At 35.2% G+C, this 25,451-nt stretch overlaps 3 protein-coding genes across 6 annotated transcripts in view; 2 read left to right on the forward strand and 1 right to left on the reverse strand.

Annotated features, from left to right (window-relative positions):
* The first annotated feature begins 4,619 nt into the window (after positions 1 to 4,619).
* Positions 4,620 to 8,580, forward strand: srd5a3 (steroid 5 alpha-reductase 3). Its single transcript, XM_059512963.1, has 5 exons — positions 4,620 to 4,872; positions 4,985 to 5,136; positions 5,413 to 5,604; positions 5,803 to 5,922; positions 8,254 to 8,580. The coding sequence occupies exons 1-5, from the start codon at positions 4,673 to 4,675 to the stop codon at positions 8,511 to 8,513; spliced, it is 924 nt and encodes a 307-aa protein (XP_059368946.1). The 5' UTR covers positions 4,620 to 4,672; the 3' UTR covers positions 8,514 to 8,580.
* Positions 8,581 to 9,758: 1,178 nt separating this feature from the next.
* On the forward strand, positions 9,759 to 15,118 carry LOC132106885 (transmembrane protein 165-like). Its single transcript, XM_059512964.1, has 6 exons — positions 9,759 to 10,431; positions 11,596 to 11,821; positions 12,657 to 12,832; positions 12,970 to 13,155; positions 14,730 to 14,835; positions 14,942 to 15,118. Exons 1-6 carry the CDS (start codon positions 10,291 to 10,293, stop codon positions 15,016 to 15,018), a joined length of 912 nt encoding a protein of 303 aa, XP_059368947.1. The 5' UTR covers positions 9,759 to 10,290; the 3' UTR covers positions 15,019 to 15,118.
* A 3,048-nt stretch (positions 15,119 to 18,166) lies between these two features.
* clocka (clock circadian regulator a) overlaps positions 18,167 to 25,451 on the reverse strand; it is a 61,014-nt gene continuing 53,729 nt past the window's right edge. For all 4 annotated transcript variants that reach the window (XM_059512968.1, XM_059512969.1, XM_059512966.1 and 1 more), the window contains exons 22-24: positions 22,488 to 22,672; positions 21,672 to 21,945; positions 18,167 to 21,454 (exon numbers count right to left, since the gene is read on the reverse strand). In XM_059512968.1, the coding sequence (XP_059368951.1) occupies positions 21,155 to 21,454; positions 21,672 to 21,945; positions 22,488 to 22,672 (759 nt within the window). In that variant the 3' untranslated portion in view covers positions 18,167 to 21,154. The remainder of the gene's footprint in view (positions 21,455 to 21,671; positions 21,946 to 22,487; positions 22,673 to 25,451) is intronic.

The following is a 25,451-nucleotide window of genomic DNA, read 5'->3' on the forward strand; positions in this document are numbered from 1 at the left end:
TTTACAACTATTTGGACGTCTCTTAACGTAACTTACTGAGAGAAATGCTAAATTATGACCTCTAGCAGATTCATTTTGCAGAGGAAGACACTTTGACTATCCTATTGTCTGTAAACAATCTGGGTGGTCACGTTTCAGTCACTAATAGTATTTCCCCCCTCTCTGGAGGTAAGGAGGTTGGCGGTGTAGTGGTAACCTCCCTTGTTTTTCCAGCAAGCTGAGATAGAATGTCCCAGAGAAGCTGCCGGTGGGATATGGGTGGATCCAAAGGATAAAACTGGGAAAGGGAGGGTGTATATTTTGTATAACATACCAGTAAGCCGTATGACACAGGAAGCAAACAAAGCACAGGGCAGGCTTGTGACTCTGCCATTGACTGCCAAGTAAATTACACTGTCAAGGTACAGAAAAGTATGAAAGACATTGTCAGAATAGTCCATCTGCCATGGACCATAGTGGTCCAACAGTAACTTTATGAAGTGACGAGAATACTTTTTGTATGAGAAGAAAATTAAAATAATGACTTTATTTAACAATTCGTCTCCTCTGTTTCCCTCTGCATCACCATAGTGCCATTACGGAGAACATCCGCTGAACGCAAGCAGATTACACTTTTCTGTGTCTGTGTCACAGAAGAGCGTAAGTTGCTTGAATTCAGCGGATGTTCTCTATAATTGTATTACGGTGATGAGACACAGAGGTCACAAATCGTTAAATAAAGTCATTATTTTTGTTTTCTTCGCTTACAAACAGTATTCTTGTTACTTCGTAACGTTACGGTTGAAACACTGATGGCAGGTGGACTTTTCTGACAATGTCTTTCATTCTTTTCTGGACCTTGACAGTGCAATTTACTTGGCAGTCAAAGTCACAAGCCTCCCGGTTTTCATCCAAAATATCTTAAATTGTGTTCCAAAGACGAACAAAGCTTTTACGGGTTTGGAACGACATGGGGGTAAGTGATAAATTACCAAATTTTCATTTTGGGGTGGAGAAACCCTTTAAGTAATCTGATAAATAGGTACAGATTTACATCTTTAATATTTCATACATCACAAAACTGACTTGGTTTTGTGTGAAATTAATCAAGTCTTAGAAGACGAGAGACATTTTTGGCCCATGTTTGCCTTATACTTTGAAGTAAGTTTACATGTGAACTGATGCATTATGGGTCTTAAAAAAAAAAGATCGAAAGGGTTAGAGTTTGAGTCTCCAACCACCACATGTTTCCTGTCCTGATCATTTCTGCTGGGAGTCGTAGCACCTAAAACACTTCCCCCTCTGAGCAGGGGATCAGGAAAAAGAAAGCACTTCCTATTTTTTGGACTCATGCTAACAGCGGGCATGGAAAAGCCCTCAAAGTGTCCTCTTTGTGTTGGTAATTTATTATGCTACCATAAGCTCATGTAATATGGCAAGACGCAAAGCTCTGGATAGATTGATAGATACATTTCTTCAATATTAAAATACTTTCTTCTATCACAGTTTCACAAGAAAGCTATAAGTAAGCCATTTTTACAGTAGTTTGAAATTGTAGACACAGAAGTGTGTTTGAAATCACATGTACAGTAGATGCTACATTTGGTTTGAAACTTGCTTATGCATAGGATGAATGTAATTTGGATGTACTACATGAAAATACATTAAAATTTACATAAATTTGAAATAATCAAACTAATGTCATTTGGTGACATAAAAGACACGGAAGTACACACTTTAACTTCAAAACAATTCAAAATCTCCTTTTAGATTTCAAATTCTGACCTGACTCTGTGTAATTGAAAAATATTACTTTTTTTCTCTCTCTCGTTTTTTGTTATTTTTAAGCATGATTTAATAATTGAATACTCTATTGCCTGACACATCCCAGTGGGCCAGGCCAAGGTGTGCCAGTTCCTGCTCTGTCACCAGCGCTGGGTATTGGAAAGAAAACACATGGAGAGCCATGGAAAAAGAACTACAGTCCAGTAGACAATAGAGTGGGAAAGCAATATGATCAACACAATCTAACCGCAGTACCACTTCGAAACATATAAATGCACAATTATACCTGCCATGTTTATATTCACTTATGGGTTTGAAAAGGCAGCTTTCTGAAAGGTCATATAAACAATCGACCTTAAAAGAAAGCCATTTAAGAGAATTTGGAGAAACTGTTTTAACACATTTTATGCATATGCTGTGGATAGGGTTTCTTTCCACATTTTATTGATATAAATAGGCCTATAGATAAAATAAGGGACAGAAAATAGTGAAGAGAGTAAAGAGAAAATCTGCAGTAGAAGAATGAGTGTACATGAGATCCCCAGATATTATACTGTACACTACTGAGACCAGAATATAGTACTATCTGTGATGAATAAACAAGATATGATTTGTAGAACATGAAATCTGAGATCAAAGATCAAAACCTGATTGTTCACTATCAATCAATATATTAAGTTAAAGTCAGCTAACTTCTTCAACAAGTATTTGTTAAATTTTAAATAGAGGGTTGAATAAACTACTTTAACTTTACAAGTTTCCACAACAGTGTGGATCTGAAGTCCATGCACTAAACTCAACTATATAACAGCTGGTAGCTGATGAATACTTTTAAATAACTGTATACACCTAACCAAAATGAACATTAATCATACTAATGGTGACTTCAAACAAACAAATACAAAATAAATAGCATCAAAAACTCTAAATTGATATTTAATTCTAGATGACGATGAAATGCACAGATCCTCATAATTCTGTTTTGACCAAACACACAAAATGGGTATTCCCCCAGCCACAATGCTTCTTTAATGTGCATGCTCAGAAATATATGCAACAATAAGGTCCAATTCTTAGCTTTTATAGCTTTATAATAGCATACTCAGACTTTCTGGTGTTAAATACAGTATTACAATATTTACATTTCAGAAATTCATTTAACTATGGAAACATTAGATGACAATTAAGACAAGTCTAGCTGTGATAGCCATAGTATCAAGGTGGAATTGTTTTAAAAAAAAAATTTAGAACATGCATTTAATCATTAACTGATTAAATGTAACTTGGTAACTGAGAACCAGTTACCAAGTTCAAGCATGATCAATAGCTTGCCATCTATCCTCACCCTAAAACTTGGCATTGTATGTCCTAAATATTTAAAATGATTAGTTGCTTATTCTAAATTTACCTAAAAGTTTTTCTACATTATATAGTTCAATCAGCCTTTGAAATAAACTTAGTCTTTAGTAGTGCATCTTTAATGAAGCCCATTTACACCTCAGAGTGAATAAATGTCATTTTGACTTTATATCTCAAAATAATTAAAAAAATAAACATATGCAGCAAAAATTATCGTGTTATTTATTTTTAATAATTACAAATGATCCCATGATCATACATATGACAAGCAGTTTGACGAATGAATGGGCAGATGGATAGATTAATTTCCACGTATTCACAGTGCGAGAGAACAGTGAAAAATAATTACAAGGTATTTTGAGAAATTGGGTTAGTGTGTGTGTTTGGGGAAGGCAAAAAGTGGAAGATGCAAGGAGGCCATTGAGAAATGGGTGGAGAAGCAATGTCGATGGATGAGCAGTGGGATAAAAGGATGGAAAGAGGAGAAGAGTGACAATAAGAGTGTCAGAAGGGAGCCTAATGAGGGTCCAGCACTGGGGACAGTGAGGAAGAGTCGGGAGGGGGCAGGAAACACTGCACACATCCTCAGATAGGAAACCTGCCTTTTCTATGAGGCATCCTGGAGTCAAATACTTTAGAGGCTTTGGTTTACACTCTTTCACACACTCTTTTATTATTTAAGTGGGGAATGAGGCTTCCTTACATTTGGCAGACAAACTGTACATGCAAACAGATAAATGCACACAGTCTAGTCTGATTATTGTGTTACTTCCTGTTATAAATCAGAATCCCTGTAATAGTAAAAGATAATGAGTGAAATATTAACTCCAAAAACAATTTTTAATCCAAAAGGCCACAGGCCAAGTACAGCAGGTAATCACATACGTGTTGATGTACTGTACATATTGCACGGCTAGGGGTGTGATTTTGCTTTTATACAATAGTTTGACACCTCAAGTGTGTAAATAAAAAGTAGATATTAAAAAATCCTTGAGTGCAGAACTACTTTACCCCACTCTCTCCTACAGATATGTGTACATACTATAACAAAGAGCCAAAATGTCCTCAAACCAGTTCAATGAATTAATTTTCTGTCAGCGTAGCTACTGACATATTATATTTTGCCTGCTGCCCTCTTGTGTTTTTAGGAAGATCTGCAAATGGTGGGTTTGAAGCTACATTTTAAAGATGTCTACAATGACAGTTTGAATGAACATTAAAAAAAACAAATGGTTTGCTACCATATGATATTGTTGCTATCAGTGGCGTTGTGATAACTTAGCTGTTTCTTCACGTTTGTATGATCTACAGTGATGAATAAATAAGCGAAAGGTCGTTTTAATTAAACATTCACATTCATAGATACTAAGAGCTGTAGATTTTGAAAAGTATATGACACGCAGAAATGTTTCTTTGTGGGTTTTATCATGTTACATATTACCTGACCATGGAGAAAATCCCTGAATGAGTGGAACCTTAAATATCGGGTATTTGTTTCCTTTGGTATCTGTACACAAGCGGACCGCAGTATGATGGTGCTGTTGCTGCGATGCCCGATTCTATAGCAATAGTTAATATTATATGGTTTTTGTTAGCGCTGTGTTTTCTAGTAGCCTTTTGTCTCTTTAAGTTTTCATTGAAACTGCCTCACAGGCTCGAGCACGTGTTTCAGGATTTAATCCGATATGGAAAAACTAAAGAACACATCAAGCGCTCAAACTGGCAGCTCGTCTTTGACATATCAAAGAGGTGATTCGGGATAAAATATAGTTTTATGTGGCTCTGTATATTCCCCAGATATCATGGTCTGAGTTTGTCAATGCGATAATACAGGAAACATGTTCTCTGATGTTGTTTTTAGGTGTTTCTATCATTTCTATGCGGTGTCTGTCATGTGGAATGGGCTCCTCCTACTATTCTCCTTGTGTTCTGTCGTCATGAATCAGGCTCTCCCTGATTGGTTAATAAACGCGCTTTGGTGTTTGACTGGCAGATCAAGAGCTGCTTGGAACGGTACTTCAAATTACAAAGAATGTTTTATTCTTCTTCTCCACTTCATCCTTCTTTTTTAAACAATGGAAACCAGTGTGTTACTATAGTAAAACCTTGAAACTATAGTAAACAAATCAGAAAAAAATTCTGAAAAGCTCTGTATATACACAATGTAATGGAGATCCTGCATTTTTAAATACATCTGTAATATTTTCCTGTTTTAATTTGTTGCAATGTACTTTCCATTTACCATGCTGCAAAGAATAATTCACATGCTTACTTATGTGTGCTTTACAGAGTTACATCTCTCCATTCTGCTTTTACAAGTGCTACTATGGGTCCACTCTCTTAGACGGCTATTGGAGTGCCTGTTTGTCAGCATATTTTCTAATGGTGTGATCCATGTAGTCCAGTATGCATTTGGTTTGGGTTACTATATCCTACTTGGACTAACGGTCCTATGTATAAATTCCTCTTTGCCACAATCGGGTTAGTACAGTTTCCTAGTTCAGATCCTTTCATTTTGTCACATTGTTTTTTTGACTAAAATGCACCTCCACATTGATAACTCAAAATCTAATTCATGTTAACTTGACCAAAAATTTTTCAGTATTTATTAGCCCAAATGTAGCTGGACATTTTCCTGAATTTTACTAACTATCTGTGTATTTGTCTCTGCAATACCAGGGTCTCTTGTTAATCAACTCGCATGGCATCATGTAATTGGGACTCTTCTTTTCATCTGGGCATCACTCCTCCAGAACCGGTCCCTCTCAATGTTGGCCAAAATGAGGACTGACAGCTCAGGTAGAAAGTCACTGGGGTTTAAACTAATTAAACTATATATATATATATATATACGTGTATGTATGTATGTATGTATTAGTGTTAATTTCGTCACCTATTTTTAATTTAGACTTAGTCTTAGTCTTGTGCCAAATGTCCTTGTTAGTTTTAGTCATATTTAGTCATTCACATATCTTTTTTTGTCAGTCAAGTTTTAGTCGACTAAAAGTCTCGTCATTTTAGTCTAGTTTTAGTCAAAAGAAAACTCAAGGTATCTTAGTCGACTAAAAGTCTTTTAATTTTAGTCTAGTTTTAGTCAAATATTTTTAGTGTTTTTTTTTAAAATAACACATTATTACTGATAAACATTTCAGTAAAAAAAGTGTTTCACATATCTCAAACATTGGTTAAATGTCATAATTACCTGACAAAATACACTTGTTGAATGATTTTTGTTGTACGCAAATGTTAAATGTGTCTGGTTTTCAAATTCTGATTTAGGAGACACATTCACAAATGATTAACCTGATCACAATTTTTTACTTTATTGATACTGCTTTTAATCGTAATGCAAAGACCGGTCATCGGGACATAAGCTGTCATATACAATAAAAGAGCCTGCGCAGCAACAGGAAATATAATTTAACACAAAAAGCCTGCCTAGACGTTGGACTTGCGCTCAGGAATTTTTTTTTATTTTGTATTTTTTGAGCGGCGTGTGGACAAATTATTTTTACGCACACATTATTTTATTTCTTGATAACAGACCGCTGCTAACTATAACACACAAATATCGAGCCTCTTCCTTCGACATAGCATGTCGTCGTCGCTCGCTCATCACTCGTGTTCGCTTCAGGTGTTGTTCGTTCAGCAGTTTTGTGTTGCAGCCACAGGCTGGCAGCAACAGGAGTATGAGACCTGTAACTTGAGCAACAGCAAACCTGCATTTATTTCATCAAAAATACAGAAAAAACAGTAATATTGTGATATATTATTACAATTTAAAATAATTGTTTTTCAAATTATTATACTTTAAATTATAATTTATTTCTGTGATGCAAAGCTGAATTTTTAGGATCATTATCACATGATCCTTTAGAAATCATTCTTATATGAAGTGAAGTGAAGTGACATTCGGCCAAGTATGGTGACCCATACTCAGAATTTGTGCTCTGCATTTAACCCATCCGAAGTGCACACACACACTGTGAACACACACCCGGAGCAGTGGGCAGCCATTTTTTTATGCTGCAGCGCCCAGGGAGCAGTTGGGGGTTCGGTGCCTTGCTCAAGGGCACCTCAGTCGTGGTATTGAGGGTGGTGAGAGAACTGTACATGCGCTCCCCCCACCCACAATTCCTGCCGGCCCGGGACTCGAACCCACAACCCTTCGATTGTGAGCCCGATTCTCTAACCACCAGGCCATGACTTTCACGACTTAATATGATGATTCATTATCAAAGTTGGAAACAGTTCTGCTGCTTAATATTTTTTCAGAACATGTGATACTTTTTTAGGATACTTTGATGAATAAAAAGTAAAAAAAAAAAAAGAAGCTATGCTTTTAAAATATAAATATTTTGTATATAACAATATACACTACTGGTCAGTAATTTGGGGTCAGTAATTTTTTTTTTCTTTCTTTCTTTTTTTTAAAAAATAAAATCAATACTTTTATTCAGCAAGGATGTGTTAAATTGATAAAAAGTGATAGTAAAGAAAATATATTATTAGAATATATATTATTAGAATTTTTTATTTATTTTGAATAAATGCAGTTCTTTTTAACCTTTTATTCATCAAATATATTAGACAGCAGAACTGTTTCCAACACTCATAATAAATCAGAATATTAGAATGATTTCTAAATGATCATGTGATAGACTGGATGTTACATGTGACACTGAAGGCTAGAGTAATGATGCTGAAAATTCAGCTTTGCATCACAGGAATAAATTATTTTTTTTTAAAGTATATTCAAATAGAAAACTATTATTTTAAGTTGTAATAATATTTCACAATATTACTGTTTTTTCTGTATTTTTGATCAAATAAATGCAGGCTTGATGAGCAGAAGAAACTTCTTTCAAAAACATTAAAAATAGTAATGTTTCCAAACTTTTGGTCTGTACTGTATATATATGTATATATGTATGTATGTATGTATGTGTGTGTGTATGTATATATATATATATATATATATATATATATATATATATATATATATATATATATATATATATATATATATATATATATATATATATATATTATAAAATATTCTTATAATGGTACTTTTAAAACAAAACTTTTTTTTATATATTAAATCTTTGTTCCCTCTATCCAATCCAGGTAAAGTAGAGACTCTAGCCCACAAGATGCCTTGTGGGGGCTGGTTTGAGCTGGTCTCTTGTCCGCATTACCTGGCTGAGCTTCTGATTTATGTTGCCATGAGTGTTTGTTGTGGCTGCAGTTCTCTGACCTGGTGGCTGGTGGTACTGTATGTACTCTGTAACCAGGCACTGGCGGCACAGCTCTGTCATGATTACTACAGGAGCAAGTTTGAGACTTATCCAACTCAACGCAAAGCTTTTATTCCTTTTGTCCTGTGATTTTTATGTAATAAGCTCTTTTATATGGGAATAAGAATCATATTAATAAAGTATTAACTAAACAAAAGCATACATATCCTTAATGTCTGTCTTTTAAATGGGAACAGCTGAGACTTTGATCATGTATGTTTAATGTGTAAGGAACAGGACAAGGAGAGAAATACATGACTGGACCGAAAAGGACCTTTGCCCTGACACAGACTGACCTCAGATGGTGATTAACAGCAGCTGCTTGCTTAGAGACTCAGTTACTGTGAGATGTCAGCAAATGACTCAAAAAGGAAGTGGCTTTTACCACATATTAACTTACCTAGCTTCTCTTCGTCTTGTTAAAAAGAGAATCAACTGAATTACTTATTTTCTGCCTGTTTCCGGCTACTGATCAATTGATGACAGGTTTGTTTTACATTTTTGTGCACTTGCACAAAGGGACAATCATTTGTATGTAATATATATAGTAGATTTGTAATGTGTTTTTTTTTTTTATGGAGTCTCTTATGCTCATCAAGGCTGCATTTATTTTATTAAGAATACAGATATTAATAATAATATCTAATACAAATATTGCAATTTATTATATTGGTTTCCTATCTTATTATACTTTAAAATATAATATGTTTCTGTGATGCACTGAATTTCCAGCATCATTGCTCTAGTCTTCATTGTCACATGATCCTTTAGAAACCATTCTAATATGCTGATTTATTATCATTGTTGAAACTTGTGCTGCTTAATATTTTTTGGAACCTGTGTTCCATAAATAAAATAAAATAATTTATTCAAAATATAAATATTTTCTAACATCACTTTTTATCCATTTAACATCTTAGTCCTTGCTGAATGAAAGTATTCTAAAAGTTTCTTTAAAAAAAGGAAATGTACTGACGCCAAACTTTTGTATATTTAACACAGCATTTTTATTTTGAATAAATACTATTCTTTTTAACTTTTTATTTATCAAAGAATCCTGAAAAAATTCAAAGGTCCCAAAAAAATATTAAGCAGCACAACTGTTTCCTACACTAATAATAAATCAGCATATTAGAATGATTTGGTTTAGTTTATAGATATGTTTTTGTTGTTGTTTTTCATTTTTGCTCAAATAAAAATTGGAAACCCTACTTCGGAGTGAAAACAATCATGGTCGTTCCAAACCGAAGTGCTCAAAACTGGACACTTCAAAGGGCGCTTCGGAATAAGGATGTCGAAGGGTGCAACTGACGGACACTTCGGGCCCCCATGATCCTTTGCGCAGTTTCTTTGTATGATGACGGCACCACCGTGTGGGCACGGGATGATGACGCAAAAGGGCACTTGAAGAAACAGTTGTTTGGTCCCCTACACCCTTTAAACATTCGAAGCTCTCACTCCGGAGGGTAAACCCTTTGAAGGGATTAGGGCATAGGCATGAGCCTTTCCGAATGGAACGCAGAGTAGGCCTCTAATTTCATTTCCCTTTTGCGTTGCAACTCTACCTAACGTTACCTTGTAGGCGTTCTTCATGCGTCGTTGGAGCTGACGTTTCAACCAATAGTCTACCTCAGTTTCAGTGACGTATGTCTCTACTGTACACGTGTCTCCCAGCTGACCAATCGTGGTTAGTTTTCAACTGATAGTTTTGTCTTTGCCTTGGTATCGGTCTCTCTCACCGCGAAGATGACCACGGTGGGCTAGCCTGATAGTAGCGACGATACATTCATGTGTATAAATTAGCGGTTTTATTAGCTTAATTTGCAAAGTATTATAACAACAACAGCCGTGTTAGCCAGCCCTTAAGATGCCTCTTCGGGCCGGCGAGCGGCGTGGCGGTGGCAGGTCCTTATGCTTCCTCGTTCTACTGAACGTCTGGTTGTTTTCAGCCGGAGTTACAGCAACTCAAGAAGAGAATCGAGTCATTCACGAGGTGAAGCCAGCGGAGGTTCGTATGAAACATTTATCATCTTTGCTAGATAACATATATACGTAAGAATGTCTGTTAAAACTATAAATGTGTCAAAGAGGATTTGTGCTGAAAGTAACGTTAGCCGGGTGATTATGCTAGCAGCACTGAAGGGAAACTAATTTGATTAGTGTCTAATAGATGTGTCCACTGATTAGGCTGAATGTAAGTTAGTTTTGACAGTCAGGGATCATTCAGGAGATACATTTTTATATTTTGGTATTATATTTTTATGTTAGGTGTTTGTCCACCCTTCAAAACATGAAGTGCGGGATGAATTAAGACATTTTGTTGGTCAGAGACACATCGTGACATTGAAATGAAGCTTTGATTTGAGGGCCTGAGTGCAGATCAAATTAAAAACGTACTACAGATCGATGCACTTGAGTTAAGTGTTTTTGTAGTTTAATATTGGTAAGTTGATCTCAACCAGGGCCTCAAGCAGACTTCCAAGGGGACCCAGTAAGTCTAGAAGTTATTTATATTTAGTTATAATAACAGTTATAATATCCTAATTGACATCATATCTTAAAAGTATTTGTTTTATTTTAACAGAGGTATATATAAGTTTAGGAGGGTCTGCCAAGTGTTATCTCTGATAATTGGGGGGGCCTTGGAGTCAAAAAGGTTGAAAACTACCAAACTAAGTTAAAGTAGTCTCATAATGACATTCATTCACAGCACACATGTATAGAATAAAAATAGTAAAAGTTTGAAACGTTTACTTGGTGGATTGCATTTAAAGGATTTGAGAAATTATAATATTTGAAATTGGATTTGGTGAATTTATAGCATTTGAGAAAATGATGGAAAGTTGAACATTCATAACATTCTTGTTAAATTCTTCACATTTCTGTGTCCAACTCTACAATATATTTCTTCAAACTGTTTGAATAAGATCTCGTACTACTACAGAAGTTGACAAAATCTCAAGAACTGCTCTGTTTTGTACCCCCATATTTTCCTTGCTTTAATCCTTGCTTTATAGATAAAACACATAAATTCTGATATTAAAATGTAGAACTGTATCTCTTAATATTTATATTGCTTCATATTTTGAATAAATGTGTTGCTTGTAAAAATTGGATAATTGTTACTACTAATTGATCCGACCTCTGAACCATCATTTTTGTCCAGCTGCAGAAGGCAACCACCGGTCATGCACCCGGCCCGGCAGTGAGTGTCGATGAACTCAATAAGGGAAACCTGGGCTTTATTCATGCCTTTGTGGCAGCCCTCTCAGTCATCATTGTCTCTGAACTGGGAGACAAGACGTTCTTCATCGCAGCCATCATGGCGATGCGCTACAATCGCCTCACTGTTTTGACAGGCGCCATGTTGGCTCTGGGACTCATGACGTGTCTGTCAGGTATGTTGGTCAAATGCACCTTTACTTTTTAAATCATGTTCAGAGGTAGGCTGATTTGCTTCACATCATATCTCATCTTCCACTTTTCACCAACATCTAAACCTTTTGCTGTCACGTGACTTTTAGACATCAATAATGTTGAATAATCTTGAATAATAAACAACTATTATCTAACATAAAATGATCCTAGCATTAAAAGAAGTTAGTTTTAAACATAATCAAGGCCCACCTATTTAAAAGAGGGATATTGTCCAGTCTCTCCTCAGAGGTCTTGACCTCAATTAAAATGTAAAATTATAATGAGTAGTTTAACAATTAAAGATAAACAATAATATAATAAGCAATCAAGAATTACAAAATAACATTTGGTCTAAAAAAACTAACCTACTGAGTGAAAGATTAATAAGTTAAATTTGCGGTTATTTGACCTATTTTGACAATTTTTGGTTTTATTTAAATGTTTTATGCTTGAAATTGTCATTATCCTTGTAAATTTTTCCAAAGCTTTTACATGTCCTACATTTGATTCCTATTTTTGTTTCTTGTTTTAATTCTCTGGGTTCCTGTTCTTGTCTTTCATCTCTTTCATCTCTGATGCATTCATTGTCAATGAAAGTCCTTTGAGATATTTACAGGATATAATTCATCATGCAAATATTGTAGTAAATTTGCATCTGTCTAAAACAACATCATCATGCCGTACTGTTCTACTGACAGGCTACTGAGTTTGTCTTTCTATGTACTTAAAATCAAATGCATTAACCGAATGTTTATCTATCATGTGTTTTTATAAAATCCTCTGAATGCACGAATGACCTATTTTTCTTCTCATTAGTTCTGTTTGGTTATGCCACCACCATTATCCCACGGATCTACACCTACTACATATCGACAGCACTGTTTGCCATATTTGGTGTGAGGATGCTGAGGGAGGGACTGAAGATGAGTCCTGATGAAGGGCAAGAGGAGCTGGAGGAGGTCCAGGCTGAAATAAAGAAAAAAGATGAAGAGGTAAAAGCTTTATAGTTCAAGTGTGTTTGTTCACAGATGTGGCAAAATAATACCCCCTACATAATTTAAGCATTTTATCTTATTAAATTAAATTACTTATTTTAACTTTAATTGATTGACTCCCTCTCCTCTCGTAGCGTCAGCGCTATAATCTAGCTAACGGCTCGCCTGATGTGGAAGCTGGGATGACGGCAGCCATATCATCTCAGAGAAGGTGTCCAAGCGTGATTTCACCGATATTCATTCAGGCACTCACCCTCACCTTCCTCGCAGAGTGGGGCGACCGCTCTCAGCTTGCCACCATTGTGCTGGCTGCAAGAGAGGTATGTACACGGGGTACAAAATTAAATACAAAATTTATTTTAATAAGTAATTAACTTTTACTGAAAATACTTTCTCATGGTTTACCATTTTAAATATCGTTAAGGCCCAAGAAATGGTGTTTTGTATTTAAAAAAAGAGGATTAGAAATTTTATTTATAAATAAAAACATGCTGTACAGTGCTGTATTAATCATTTTGTATTTATACAACCCAGAACCAGTGGAACAGAGAGAGCCTGCGCAAAGACTGCAGATGGCTTGTTCATATGTTTGAGTGATACATATTACAATAATTTAAAATTCATGTTCTACTAAAATATGTACATTTTATCATTATTTTCTAAACACTCATGAAACCATATTTTGCATTTTGTAACAAACTGATAGATGATATATTTCAATTTGTAATTAGAATGAATCAATTTACACATTGTCTGAAAATACTTTGCCACTTTTTAGCATTTTAAAGAATAATAAATCAATTAAACTGTATTTTGCATTTATTTTTATAGATGGGATCTGTTTTTATTTATAATTTTAAAATATATTTCTACTTAAATTTCTTGTAAAGTTTTACCATTTTGAATATTCTTAATGCTCATGAAATTATTTTGCAATGCATATATATATATATTATGATGGTTATGATTCTATGATAGCTGCTCACATATCAGCTTGTCTAAAGCCCTTTTCAGATAGGACTAGTTTTCTAAAACTTCGTTTGAGTATTGATTCTTATCACACTTTTATCACCAGTTTTACCACAAATACCATGGCTAGTTTAGCGAGTCCATGTTAATGTGCGGTTAAGTTTAAAGATTTTTTTTTTTTTTGATTTTTTTTGTAGTAAACCTATGCTTAATTTTCATAAAGTTACATATGTAATTAAAACATAATGCAATTAATTGCAGGAATGAACGCAAGTAATATTACCTGACACTGATATTACAATAGTCGGTCTTAACAGTTTACATGATTTGGCTCTTTGTTATTATTGTTATATATATATATAATTTATTTATTTATTTTTAATAAACATGCGCAGGGGTAAGAGCATCTGTGATAATTCACGGTACCCAAAACACACAAGGAAACGTGTTGTGAAAAAAAATATCACCGGCAATCACAGACATTCGCATTCGGACGGGATTCATTTTCTAGTAGTTCGTTATAGCACTTGCAAATCATTGCTCTTTTTTTTTTTTATGATGATTTTGCTTGCTTCCATTGTTCTCATTTGTAAGTCGCTTTGGATAAAAGCATCCGCTAAATGACTAAATGTACACGTATTATACTATAAATCAATTTAAATACATTTTATTCTTAATTCCATCAGACTTTTATTCTTAATTATATTTTATAAGTAATTAACTTTAATTAAACATACTTTGTCACTTATTACTATTGTAAATATTCCTGAAGCTCATAAAAATGTATTAAACTACATTACATCACATTTCATTCATATTTAATATTATATACATATTCCCTCATTCATCGATAGCTCAATATTAGCAGCTAGCAAATGACTTGAGTGTTGTTAACTGTGAATAACTGGCTGGTTTTGTGCTGCAGGATCCATTTGGAGTAGCAGTTGGGGGAACTTTGGGACACTGTCTGTGCACAGGCCTGGCTGTTATCGGCGGAAGGATGGTGGCTCAGAAGATCTCCGTAAGAACTGGTGAGACTGAGTCATTTAGTACAGTACAGCATGTTCTGTTGTTTTGTGTAAGCACTGACCTATATCCAGATTTATTTGCTGATACTTCCTGTTGTTATCTCTACAGTTACAATCATTGGTGGAATCGTTTTCCTGGCCTTTGCGTTCTCCGCCCTCTTTATCAAGCCCGATTCTGGATTCTGATGGAAAACCAGACTCTTGGTTTCATTTTGTATTTAGATAACCCAGAACAAGTGGAACAGAGAGACTGCACAAAGACCAGATGGCTTGTTCATATGTTTGAGTGAATGAATGAAAAACACTCTGCTCGTGTCTTACTGAGCATTTCAGTTTTTTTGCTTAATCCCTCCTTGTTTTTGTCTTTCTCTCCTTTCAACCAGACACGGTTCTGTTTTTAGGTGATCATTATATTTCTTCTGTATTAAGTTAACTTGAACTTGGCAGGTTTTTTTCCCCGGCACATAGTAAAATTTTTAATAACAAATCACTAATCGTGTTTCTACATTGTTTTACCTCTGTTTGAGCGGTGTGCTGTGGGCAAACACCGGCCTGGCTCCAGTCTACTTTATTCAAGTTCAAGCTTACTTTGCTACAAAAGATCTAAAACTAGAACCAGATCAAGCACTACCACTCACCCTCTACACAGCAGTAAATCTACACAAGTCTGAGGAGTATTTAGTGGGTAAGAGCCTCAGAAATATAACAGTCACAATTCCTTCGTCAATAGTGAATTGAATGCTGAATAATGCTACAGGAACTGCCTGGTGTCTAAACTGCCTGTTGATGGTTTGTCCTTTATTCATACCATATTACCAAAGGCTTTAAATGTAGTATGGGATTATGTGAGATCTGATTACTACATCACATGTGGCCTTTAAACCCAGTCACGGTATTTATTGGTCATCATTGTGCGCTCATAAATGTATTTGTGCTTCTGCGTCACTGGTCATAAAGTGTTAGGGACAGTCATGCTTTCACAGGCTCCCCTGAAAGAAGCACATGGCATACATTTGCTGTCTCCTTGTGAAGGAAGAGTATCATTTCTTACGTCTGCCCTTCTGATTAGTTTTTATTTATTCTACTATGGAGCACAGATATTGATATTTTGTCATGGTTGATTTGTTCCATTGAGAAGGATATTTGGTTCTTTTTTTCTTTTTACATTTTTAGGGTGATTTTGTCAATATTTGACAGGGACTAACTTTGGAGAGTGTGCCGATTTAACTATTATAGAAGAACTGCAAAAATGTTATTCCTGTAAATATTGAATAAAAAGGTCAGTCTGTCAGATGTGGTTATTTTTTTAAAATTATTAAATCAAGGAGCAGACGTAATAACCCTACAATGTTAGGAAGCAAAATTTTCAAAGATGTATCCAAAAAAACGTTTTGAGGCCACGAGTCACACACTGCGTTAGATGCAAAAAATCTAAAAAAAAAAAAAACACTGGCATCTGCAGAAAAAATACACTTCAGTTTTCCTCAGGACTAGCTTCAGTTTTGTAAACTTTATTATTATTATTTTTTCCAGCCATCAAGTTGATTCAGGTTTCCTAGAACAAACAGGTGTAGTTCAATACATGTTCCAGAGTTCGACAACCAGAACTAACCAGGATTCGTCTTCATTTTGAATTAAATTCCTATAGCTTCATATTTTGAAACCTAAGAAACGTTGTAAATGTTTTGCTTAAAATGAGTGCTTGTGCTATATTTAAAAAAAATATACCACTTGTCATAGATACATGTATATTTTTTTTTTATGAAAAAACAAGAAAAACATTCTACTGTAAATATGTAAATTTAATTCAGATATTTTTCTCTGGTCCATATTATTAATTGTAAGTGATAAATAACAGACATTTCTCAGTTCTACTGAAGCACTGGTGGTGACCAGATTTCTAGTTGAAAACATGGGACTTTTCCCCCTCCATTTTCTTTTCATTTTCTCAAGATGGGAGTATACTGTATACAGTAATTACAAATTATATAGCAATTTAAATGTTATTAGCCTATATGTTTAAGCTCTTGGAAATTGATCTTTACGATCCCTTAGTAGGGTTATTATATTGTATTTTAAGCGCCAAATTGTTTTTTATTTTCTGCAAATGTAATTGTAAAATGTCATAGTTTGGTTGATATTGTGTGGCAGTCAATCCCGCACCGTTCAGGCCCAATGTAGGACATACAAACGATATTACTTTAATTTGACACAAATATGTGTACTTGACTAACGTACCTTGAAACCGATAACTAACTAATGATAATAGAGTCCTGCTCTCATCCAGGTGAAGTTGTTCATTGCTTAAGTAATAATGATATAAAGTAAAGTTAATATCGATTAACTTACATTTTCAACAGGATGTTAATACGTCGGTTTTCCAAACGAAATTAGTTCCAAAGGAAGCCAGAGTTCGGATTTGGTGATCGTCTCCAAGCAACAAACGGTGACGTGAATCTTTACTTGAACAAATCGGTTCAGTGAATGATTAATCGACTCGATTGAAAATATCCCTTCTACCAAAGCACAAATCTAATTTATTAAACTTATTTAGAGGAAAACAACCACACCGAAATGTATAGGAATAAAAACAGTCATGACAATGTTTATATATATTTATATATATATATTTTATAATTGTATTTTCAAAATTGAATAAGGGGAGTAAACTGCACTGTTTGTTTAAAAAGGTTCCATTATTTCCTTGTTAAATGTAAGAATGGCCTGGCTCACAAAATGAACCCAATACAGCACACAGTTTTTTGATATTGCTTTTTTCTTCTTTTTAAATTGAGTTTATGAAAACAGAGCTATACTCTGGTAGCCCCTGATAGAGCGTTAAAAATTGATAAACCTAACAAATGGTTAGAGTTTAAACCTCTTTATTGGTATAATTAAATAGTTTACTATTTATCCTCATTATTAATGTGTACTGACCAGATACATTTCATGAGCCAAACACAAGTGCTCTGCAAAGAACATCACACGTACAAAGATTAAATGATAGCAAGAGAACACTGATAGACATTCAGAACTTCTAGTGCGTACATCAGAACTACAGAACATTTAACATGGTTCACCACCTCCTTTTCCACTGGGCACTTTTAATATTTCAAAAACAAATTCAACAGGATTATGCCATGTTCTCCCATATTTTCTCAAAGCTCTTTGGGTTGCATCGAGCACCACAACAATTCAGAGGTACAGAGAGGGCAACCATTTAGTATCGTCCTGTTTTTGTGTGTGTGTGTGTGTGTGTGTCTGTGTAAATGCAGAAGAATGTGTTTTTGAAGAGGTCACATCACAAGATCAAGTGAGGAAGAGAAAGGAGGGGCAAGATGGAGGTGGGTTTATTATTATTCTGAACCAACCTGAGGAAGCTGTAGTATTTCTGTTACCTTAGGGCTGACATGATACAAATCAGTGCAGAAAACAGAAAAACAACCCCTTGTACTCCAAAACATCATCACGTGTCAACAACTGACATCTGATGCCGGTGCGAGAGGATGCACTATGCATCAGAAGGTCTTTTTTTGACCCAGCCTGAATTTGTATAGGTGACCTATACTCTTTAAGCAAGATTTGTTTAAAAAAAAAAAAAAGAACAAAAAAGATGTATTACCTTCAAGTACCCCAAAACATAAGCAGAAGTCTATAGCAAACATTAAAGACCTCTTTTACTCGGGCAAAAACCTAAACACTTCCTAATCCAACTGCATTGTGGGGAGAAAGTTCAACTGGTCCTCCAGTGTGTCACAGTTTGTTTAAATCCTTCACTTGAGGTTACAATATGGAGTAAGCTTAATTTTCTGTTCCCTTTTCTAGCAAAAGGTGTATAACAGCTGTTTTATACATCAACTATAGTCTATCTGCATAAATTCTCTGTTCTGACCTTGTCGTAGAAAAATAAGAACATCTAATTTTCAATATATTCCTCTTTAAGATATTTTTGAAATGTAACTATAAAGCTAAGTGACAGTTTTACATTCAATCAATAATCTCGCCTTGCTCATTCTAGCCGTGCCGTCATAAGATTTCTGTGGTATTGAACCAACACATTAATGACCGTCATAGACCTTAGGACCATCTCGAAGAACAAAAGGATGAGTTAGATTACATTATCATACTGCATTATCATAGATCACATGAGTTATTCTGCTGTTGAGTGGATACTGCAACAAGAACTGTGATTGGACCAGCACTCCGGGTGCTTGGATTTAACAACCAAACATTCAGACTGGCACTTTTACATATATAGTGAGGTCTGATATTGAAAATATTGGAATGAACTACACCTGTCTACTCGTACTAACCTGAAGAGTCAATATTGCTAATTAGTGCGCAAACTTCTGATGATTGGAATAATTAAAACAATTAATAACACGATCTTGTCTTACAAGACTAAAACAAAAAAATACAAAAACTGTCATCCATAAGTGCTACCCGTTGATAAAAGTGACTCTCAGCTTTTATAACTTAAAAAAAAATAGTGTTTAAGATTTCTTCATAAAGGATAAAAGGGTTCCATAAATCGTATAGATATATAACTAGATGAAAACATAATTATTACTTTTGAACATTCATGATGGTTAACTACTCACAACTTTGGGGAAGCTTTAATTCTAGCAATTACTGTCTTGTCGAGCATAAATATAAATCTCAAGATCCTGAAGACAGTTAAACTGTTTGAATCTCAAATTAATCAACTACAGTCTGGCTCATTCGAATTGTAACAAGAAACAGAATCGGATTGTCAACGTTAGGGTTGTTTGCAGTGCTTTGGACGACGAGCTAGAAGCTGCTAGTGACTATGTCAGCATTACAGAGGTACTAGTGAACCGATACATTCCTGCTTTCCCAGAGCTGAGTGGAAGAAGGTTGCAAAGTCAAGTTGCTATCATTGAAATGTCAACGAGCGGAGCCCCAAGAAAGGCAAGTGAAAGTGTTCCTGCATTAAAGCTGTGCAAATATGTGATAATTTACTATCTCTAGATGATAAACAGGTTTGGTTGTTTAAAATATTTCTGGTTACTCAAACCTATTTCGTTAATCATACCTAAAACACTGTATAACAGTGTAAACAACCAAGTAAACCATTGTAAAACTAGAGGAAGCTATGGCTTACCTTAAGCTAATTTACCTGCATCCATTAGGATCATACACACTATGCGATTATATTTTTCCTCATCATAACCTTGCTGTTTTAAGCATCAGTTCCAGTTTGGCAGAGTATGTAGCTATGATAGCGAATGTTGCGAGGCCGCTGCCAGCCGTAATGATTCTATACTAAACAGTCGAAGCACCATTTCCTACTTTTTTTTTTTTTTTTTTGCTTAATCGCATGATATACTAAATCTTAAGCCATCTCTTTAAACTATTTACAAATGTAAAACATCTCTCTGAAATATATCTATATTTTTGCAATTACTAAGGTGCATAACACGACGCGAAACATCTAAAGATTGCCTGTTCCTTTAACAGTTTTACTAAAACACGAAGGCTGTTTTTAAACCAACTGTGACACGATCTGTGGATCCAGCATTGGCAGACACACACACATACGAACACACGTGCGCAAGCACATACACACACACACCCACATCCCACTGGAAAAAGGAAGTCTGTGAAGAGATCAGCCAATATGTGTATTAAGTTTAGCTTTTTTTCCTCTGAATATTAGAAAAAAAAAGTATATTCAAAGCTACAAATAACAGACTACGCTTTTTGTCTCATGCATCATATAAAATATTAGTTTCTCTTTCCTTTTGTCCATATATTTACACATTATTTTACAGGTGAACTGTACAATAAAAGCTGAATCCACGTGAAATTCGTAAAAATATTTTCTGACCCATAATTACTTGCGACAAGTAAAATGAGTAGGAAAGAGAAAGACGCCGTTTGTCCTGCGTGACTTCTTCAAGCTTCTTCTGCATAAATTAAACATGTGAAAGAGGGATGACGGCACACACTGGGCATACGAGACAAAGGGGATGCGAATATTGTGGTGGAGACAGTTCGCGGAAAACCAGACGCCGCTGTTTCCTCATCAGCCAGCGGAAAGTTTGGCTTTCATGGTCGGACCTCTCCCAGAATTCAGTGCAAGCAGCCGGTGATCAACTACCTATAGGTCAGAGAGGGCACGGGGTGAAAAACAACACCCGTTTAGGTCCTGCCCTTCACCTATAAGCAGTGGAAGGGTATCTGAGAGGGTACAGTACAAAATACTGCTATTGTTTAGCTTCAAACAGCCCCCTCAGAAGCCCCTCAGCCTGCAAGACTGCTCAGTGGAGACTGGGTTGTGTCCCTGACGTGTGGTCAGCTACTGAGGTGGCGCTTTGGACCGGTCCGTCATGCTGTCTGAGCGATGAGCTGCCAGTTGCTGCTGCAGCTGCTGCTGCTGTTGTTGATGTTGTTGTTGCAGCTGTTGTTGTTGTTGTTGATGCTGCTGCTGCAGCTGTTGTTGCTGCTGTTGCTGCTGCTGCTGCAGTTGTTGCTGCTGCTGTTGCAGTTGCTGCTGCTGTTGTTGTTGTGTTGCGGCTGCAAAGGAGCCTTGCTGCTGCAGGGGAAAGGCTTGAAGGATCAGCTGGGCAGATTGGTTGCCGTGTAAAAGCCGAGGGGCCTGCAGGAGGAAGCGTGAAAGGTTATTATATATGGCAGGGATGTAGTGATATTGAATTGCCGGGTGATACCAATTACACAATAATTAGTTCCATGTTATGGCCAATTATCAACATGATCAATATTATACAGTCATCTGAAAAAGATAAGACACTCTTTTGAATTCCATGGTTTTCCATATCAGGGCATTCTAAAAAATATCTAAAACAACAAAAAACCTGTAGGAATTGCGTTTGCTGCTGGGCAAGCTGAGCCTGGGCCTGTCCTTGCTGTTGGGCTGTTCCTGTAGCTATCTGCGACTGCGTTTGCGCCTGCTGCTCTGGCGTCTGCGCAGACGGCTGCTGGGTGATGCTGATTGTTTGAGCCTGGCCCTGCTGCGGGGCAAACGCGGTCACCACCTGCCCCATGAACATGGTGGTAGGCACCATAACTGCACCACACGCCATTGGGCCGGTTACTAGCTTAGTGAGGAGCTGTGGGGCAGCAGGGAACCTGTGGAAGGAAAGACAGCAGGTCAATAGTTAGCTTTGTTAAGAGTTAGTACCTTGACATGGTCAGGAGTCCCCAGGCACTTTTACATTTTTTTTTTTATTGTAGCAAAATGTTTATTACTCTAGCATTTTTATAGTCTGTATTTTTAGCTTATGTATAGGTAAACATTTATATATAGTATATTTATAGTCATAATCTGGTAGGTTAGTTGTGTATAGGTTTATACTGTTTTACTAAATTGTTGTATGTCTGTTTTTATGTAGCACCGTGGTCCTGTGAGGCACGACATTTAATTCCACTGTATGTCCACACATGTAGTGGAATGACAATAACACTCAACTTAAACTTATTGTTCATTCATAAATAACCAATAGGTTTCCATAGCTATAGGAGCTATACATACAAAAAGTAAATGGGGGAGAGATGAGATTAATGATAATTTTTTTTGAGCAAGTCTAGTATTCTAATGTGCTTATTAAACTGCGTACATGCCCTTTATGTTTCAAAGTCTGAATGTGTGTTTGTAACATCTGCACATGTACCGTATCTGCCGGTCTTGTGCGAAGGTGGCGACCGCGGCTCCACTGGGGCTGCTGTTCTGGGCCAAGCTTGTGGAGATCTGGACAACGTTGGCCTGCGCCGGCTGAGAGATCATCATGGTATTATACAAAGATGCAGGCAGTGCTCCCTGAGGAGACTGCAATGTGTGAGATGACCTCTGCGACTGCTAAAAACAGACAGAGATAGAAAGAACTGATGTTAGACTATATTGTTTTATTTACGGTGCTGAGCAACCATTAATCATGATTAATCACATCCAAAATAAAAGTGTTTGTTTATAGAATATATGTGTGTACGAAGTATATTTATTATGTATATATATATATATATAAAAGAAACACACATAAGTATACATTTTGAAAATATTTACATGTATTTATATACATTTATTTTCATATATAAATATATTTAATATATAAACATACAATTTTTCCTAAAGATATCCATGAATGTATGTTTATTTATATATACTAGGGCTGTCAGTTGATTACAATTTTTTATCTAATTAATTGCATGATGTTTTGATGAATTTATCAAGTTAAATGGCAAAATATATTTGACTGTGAAAATACCCTAAAATATATATATTTACAGCTATTTTTGTTAAATGAGAAAGTATCAATTACAAATTGTAGCTTTAGAAAGAAATATTTAATTTGATTCAACAAAATTAATTACAGATAAGCATTTAGGCTATAACGGCCTAAGGTAAACTATGGAACATAAAAGAAGATAATTTGAGAATCATCTCAGTATTTTTTGTTTACAATGAAAGTAATTGGTAACTAAAACAGCTTTGTTACCAACAGTCTTCAAAATATCTTCTTTTATGTTCCACAAAAGAAAGTTCTGAAACGACATAAAGGTCAGTAAATTATGACATTTTTTTTTTTTTGGATGAACTATCCCTTTAATGTTTTTATTTTATTATTATTATTATTATTATTATTATGATACTCTAAATAAGAAACTAAATCTGCCAGCAGGTGGCGGTAAATCCCTTTATGATTTGTTCAAATGACTTCATTCAGGAAAGAAGTAAATGGCTCTCTCTCTTGAAGGTGTCTTTGGATCATTGATTCACTCGATTCATTCAAAACACAGATACATTCAGAAACTGAACAACACTGTGTTGCTCTGAGATGCACAACAATATTGATATGGCTTTAAATGTAATATGATCTCTGCAAAATTGAGCAAAAAAAAAATATTGTGTTTAAAATATATAACACAATATCAGTTTCTTATTTGCTGAACCGTAGTATAAAATCACATTTAAACTTGTGAAACAGCACTCGTCTGATAACTATTGCTCTCGCTGCTCATGTAACATTAATATCGCTTATCATATGATATAAATATGAGACAAAAACACATGCAGGGGTATTTTTTGCTCCAATATCTTGAATTTTATGGCATAACTTATGGAGTTGTTGCCCTGCATCATATTTGTCAACAGTCAACTGTATGAAATGCACTGTTGGGAACGTTACTTTAAAAAAGTAATTAGTTATAGTTACTGACTACTTGTTCCAAAAAGTAACTGAGTTAGTAACTGAATAAAAGTAACTCGTTACCAGGGAAAGTAACTATTTGCGTTACTGTAAAAAAAAAAAAAACGTTGCTATATGTCAAAGAATTTGTTTTCGATATTTATTGCACGTCAACAGACAGCAAGAGTTTTATCCTGCACTCTTTGTAAGAAAAGTGTTTTTGTCTTTGTAGATGCGTGTGTCACACATTACATGCACGTTCTTGCCTTTGACTACAATGAATTTGAAGTAGTGCTTATATCTCCACCTTGAAAATGCCAACTTTTCATCGGATTGCTCCTGACTCGTCATCTCTCCTGCTGCTGCGAATCTCTGTGTAGCTGTTGCGTGTGTGTGACTGTGTGTGTTTGGCGCTGCTGGCGTGTGTGTGTAAAAACGCTGGCTCTGATTGGCTACCATGAAACACATGACTCTGCCTTAGCCAATCATAATCGCTTACCTCGTTATTAACCCACCTGCTCACTCGCTGTGTGATCCCGGGGTGCGTTCGGATTGCATATTAAATCAATGCATAGTAACGCACCGCATTTAACGTTCAGTAACGTTAACGGCGTTGTAACGACGAAAAAGTAATTAGTTAGATTACCCCGTTACTGAAAAAATAACGTCGTTACCTAACGCCGTTCTTTTAAACACCGTTATTCCAAACACTGATGAAATGTAAGATTATGTACAGTTCAGGGGGTGGGGCCAGTGCATTAACTGCGTTAAAATATTTTAATCGCTTATATGTTTTTTATAACCAATTAATTAATGCCTTAAACTGACAGCCCTAATATATACATAATAAATATACACAGTACACACCCATAAATTATGTACACAAAAACTTTTATTTTGGATGCAATTAATCCCAGCACTAGTTTATACATTTATTATACATAATATACACACACATAATATAATAATATGGTATTTATATACTTTCACATTGAATAGAAGGATGTTTTATCTTTTTTGTATATGAACGTACCACAGATTTTATTTACAGGCCAGTGTTTGGATTTATAAGGCTGAATATGCAGCAAAAATGCACATTTTCACTCCTCTAAACAGTAATGTAGAAGTGTTATTTTGGTATTATTTATTAACTATTATAGTTTTTTTTTTTAAACTACTTTTTGATTTAGTTTTTTTATTAGTTTGATTAGATTTCATGATTTTTATACTATTTTTGAACTTGACTGTTTAGGTGTATTTACTTTATTTATATTTTATTTTACATCTTTTTTTTTTTATATATTTTTGTTTTAGTTAATGACAAAAATCTTTTAATGCAGCACTATAGTCAAATTTCCTGTCATTAAGGAATATGAGGGACTAAACTTACATATTTAATTTAAATAAACTGAACGTAATTGAATAGAAACTCATTCAGTTCTATAAATAAAT

The sequence above is a fragment of the Carassius carassius genome, chromosome 27 (genome assembly GCF_963082965.1).
Source record: "Carassius carassius chromosome 27, fCarCar2.1, whole genome shotgun sequence".
Lineage (NCBI taxonomy): Eukaryota > Metazoa > Chordata > Actinopteri > Cypriniformes > Cyprinidae > Carassius > Carassius carassius.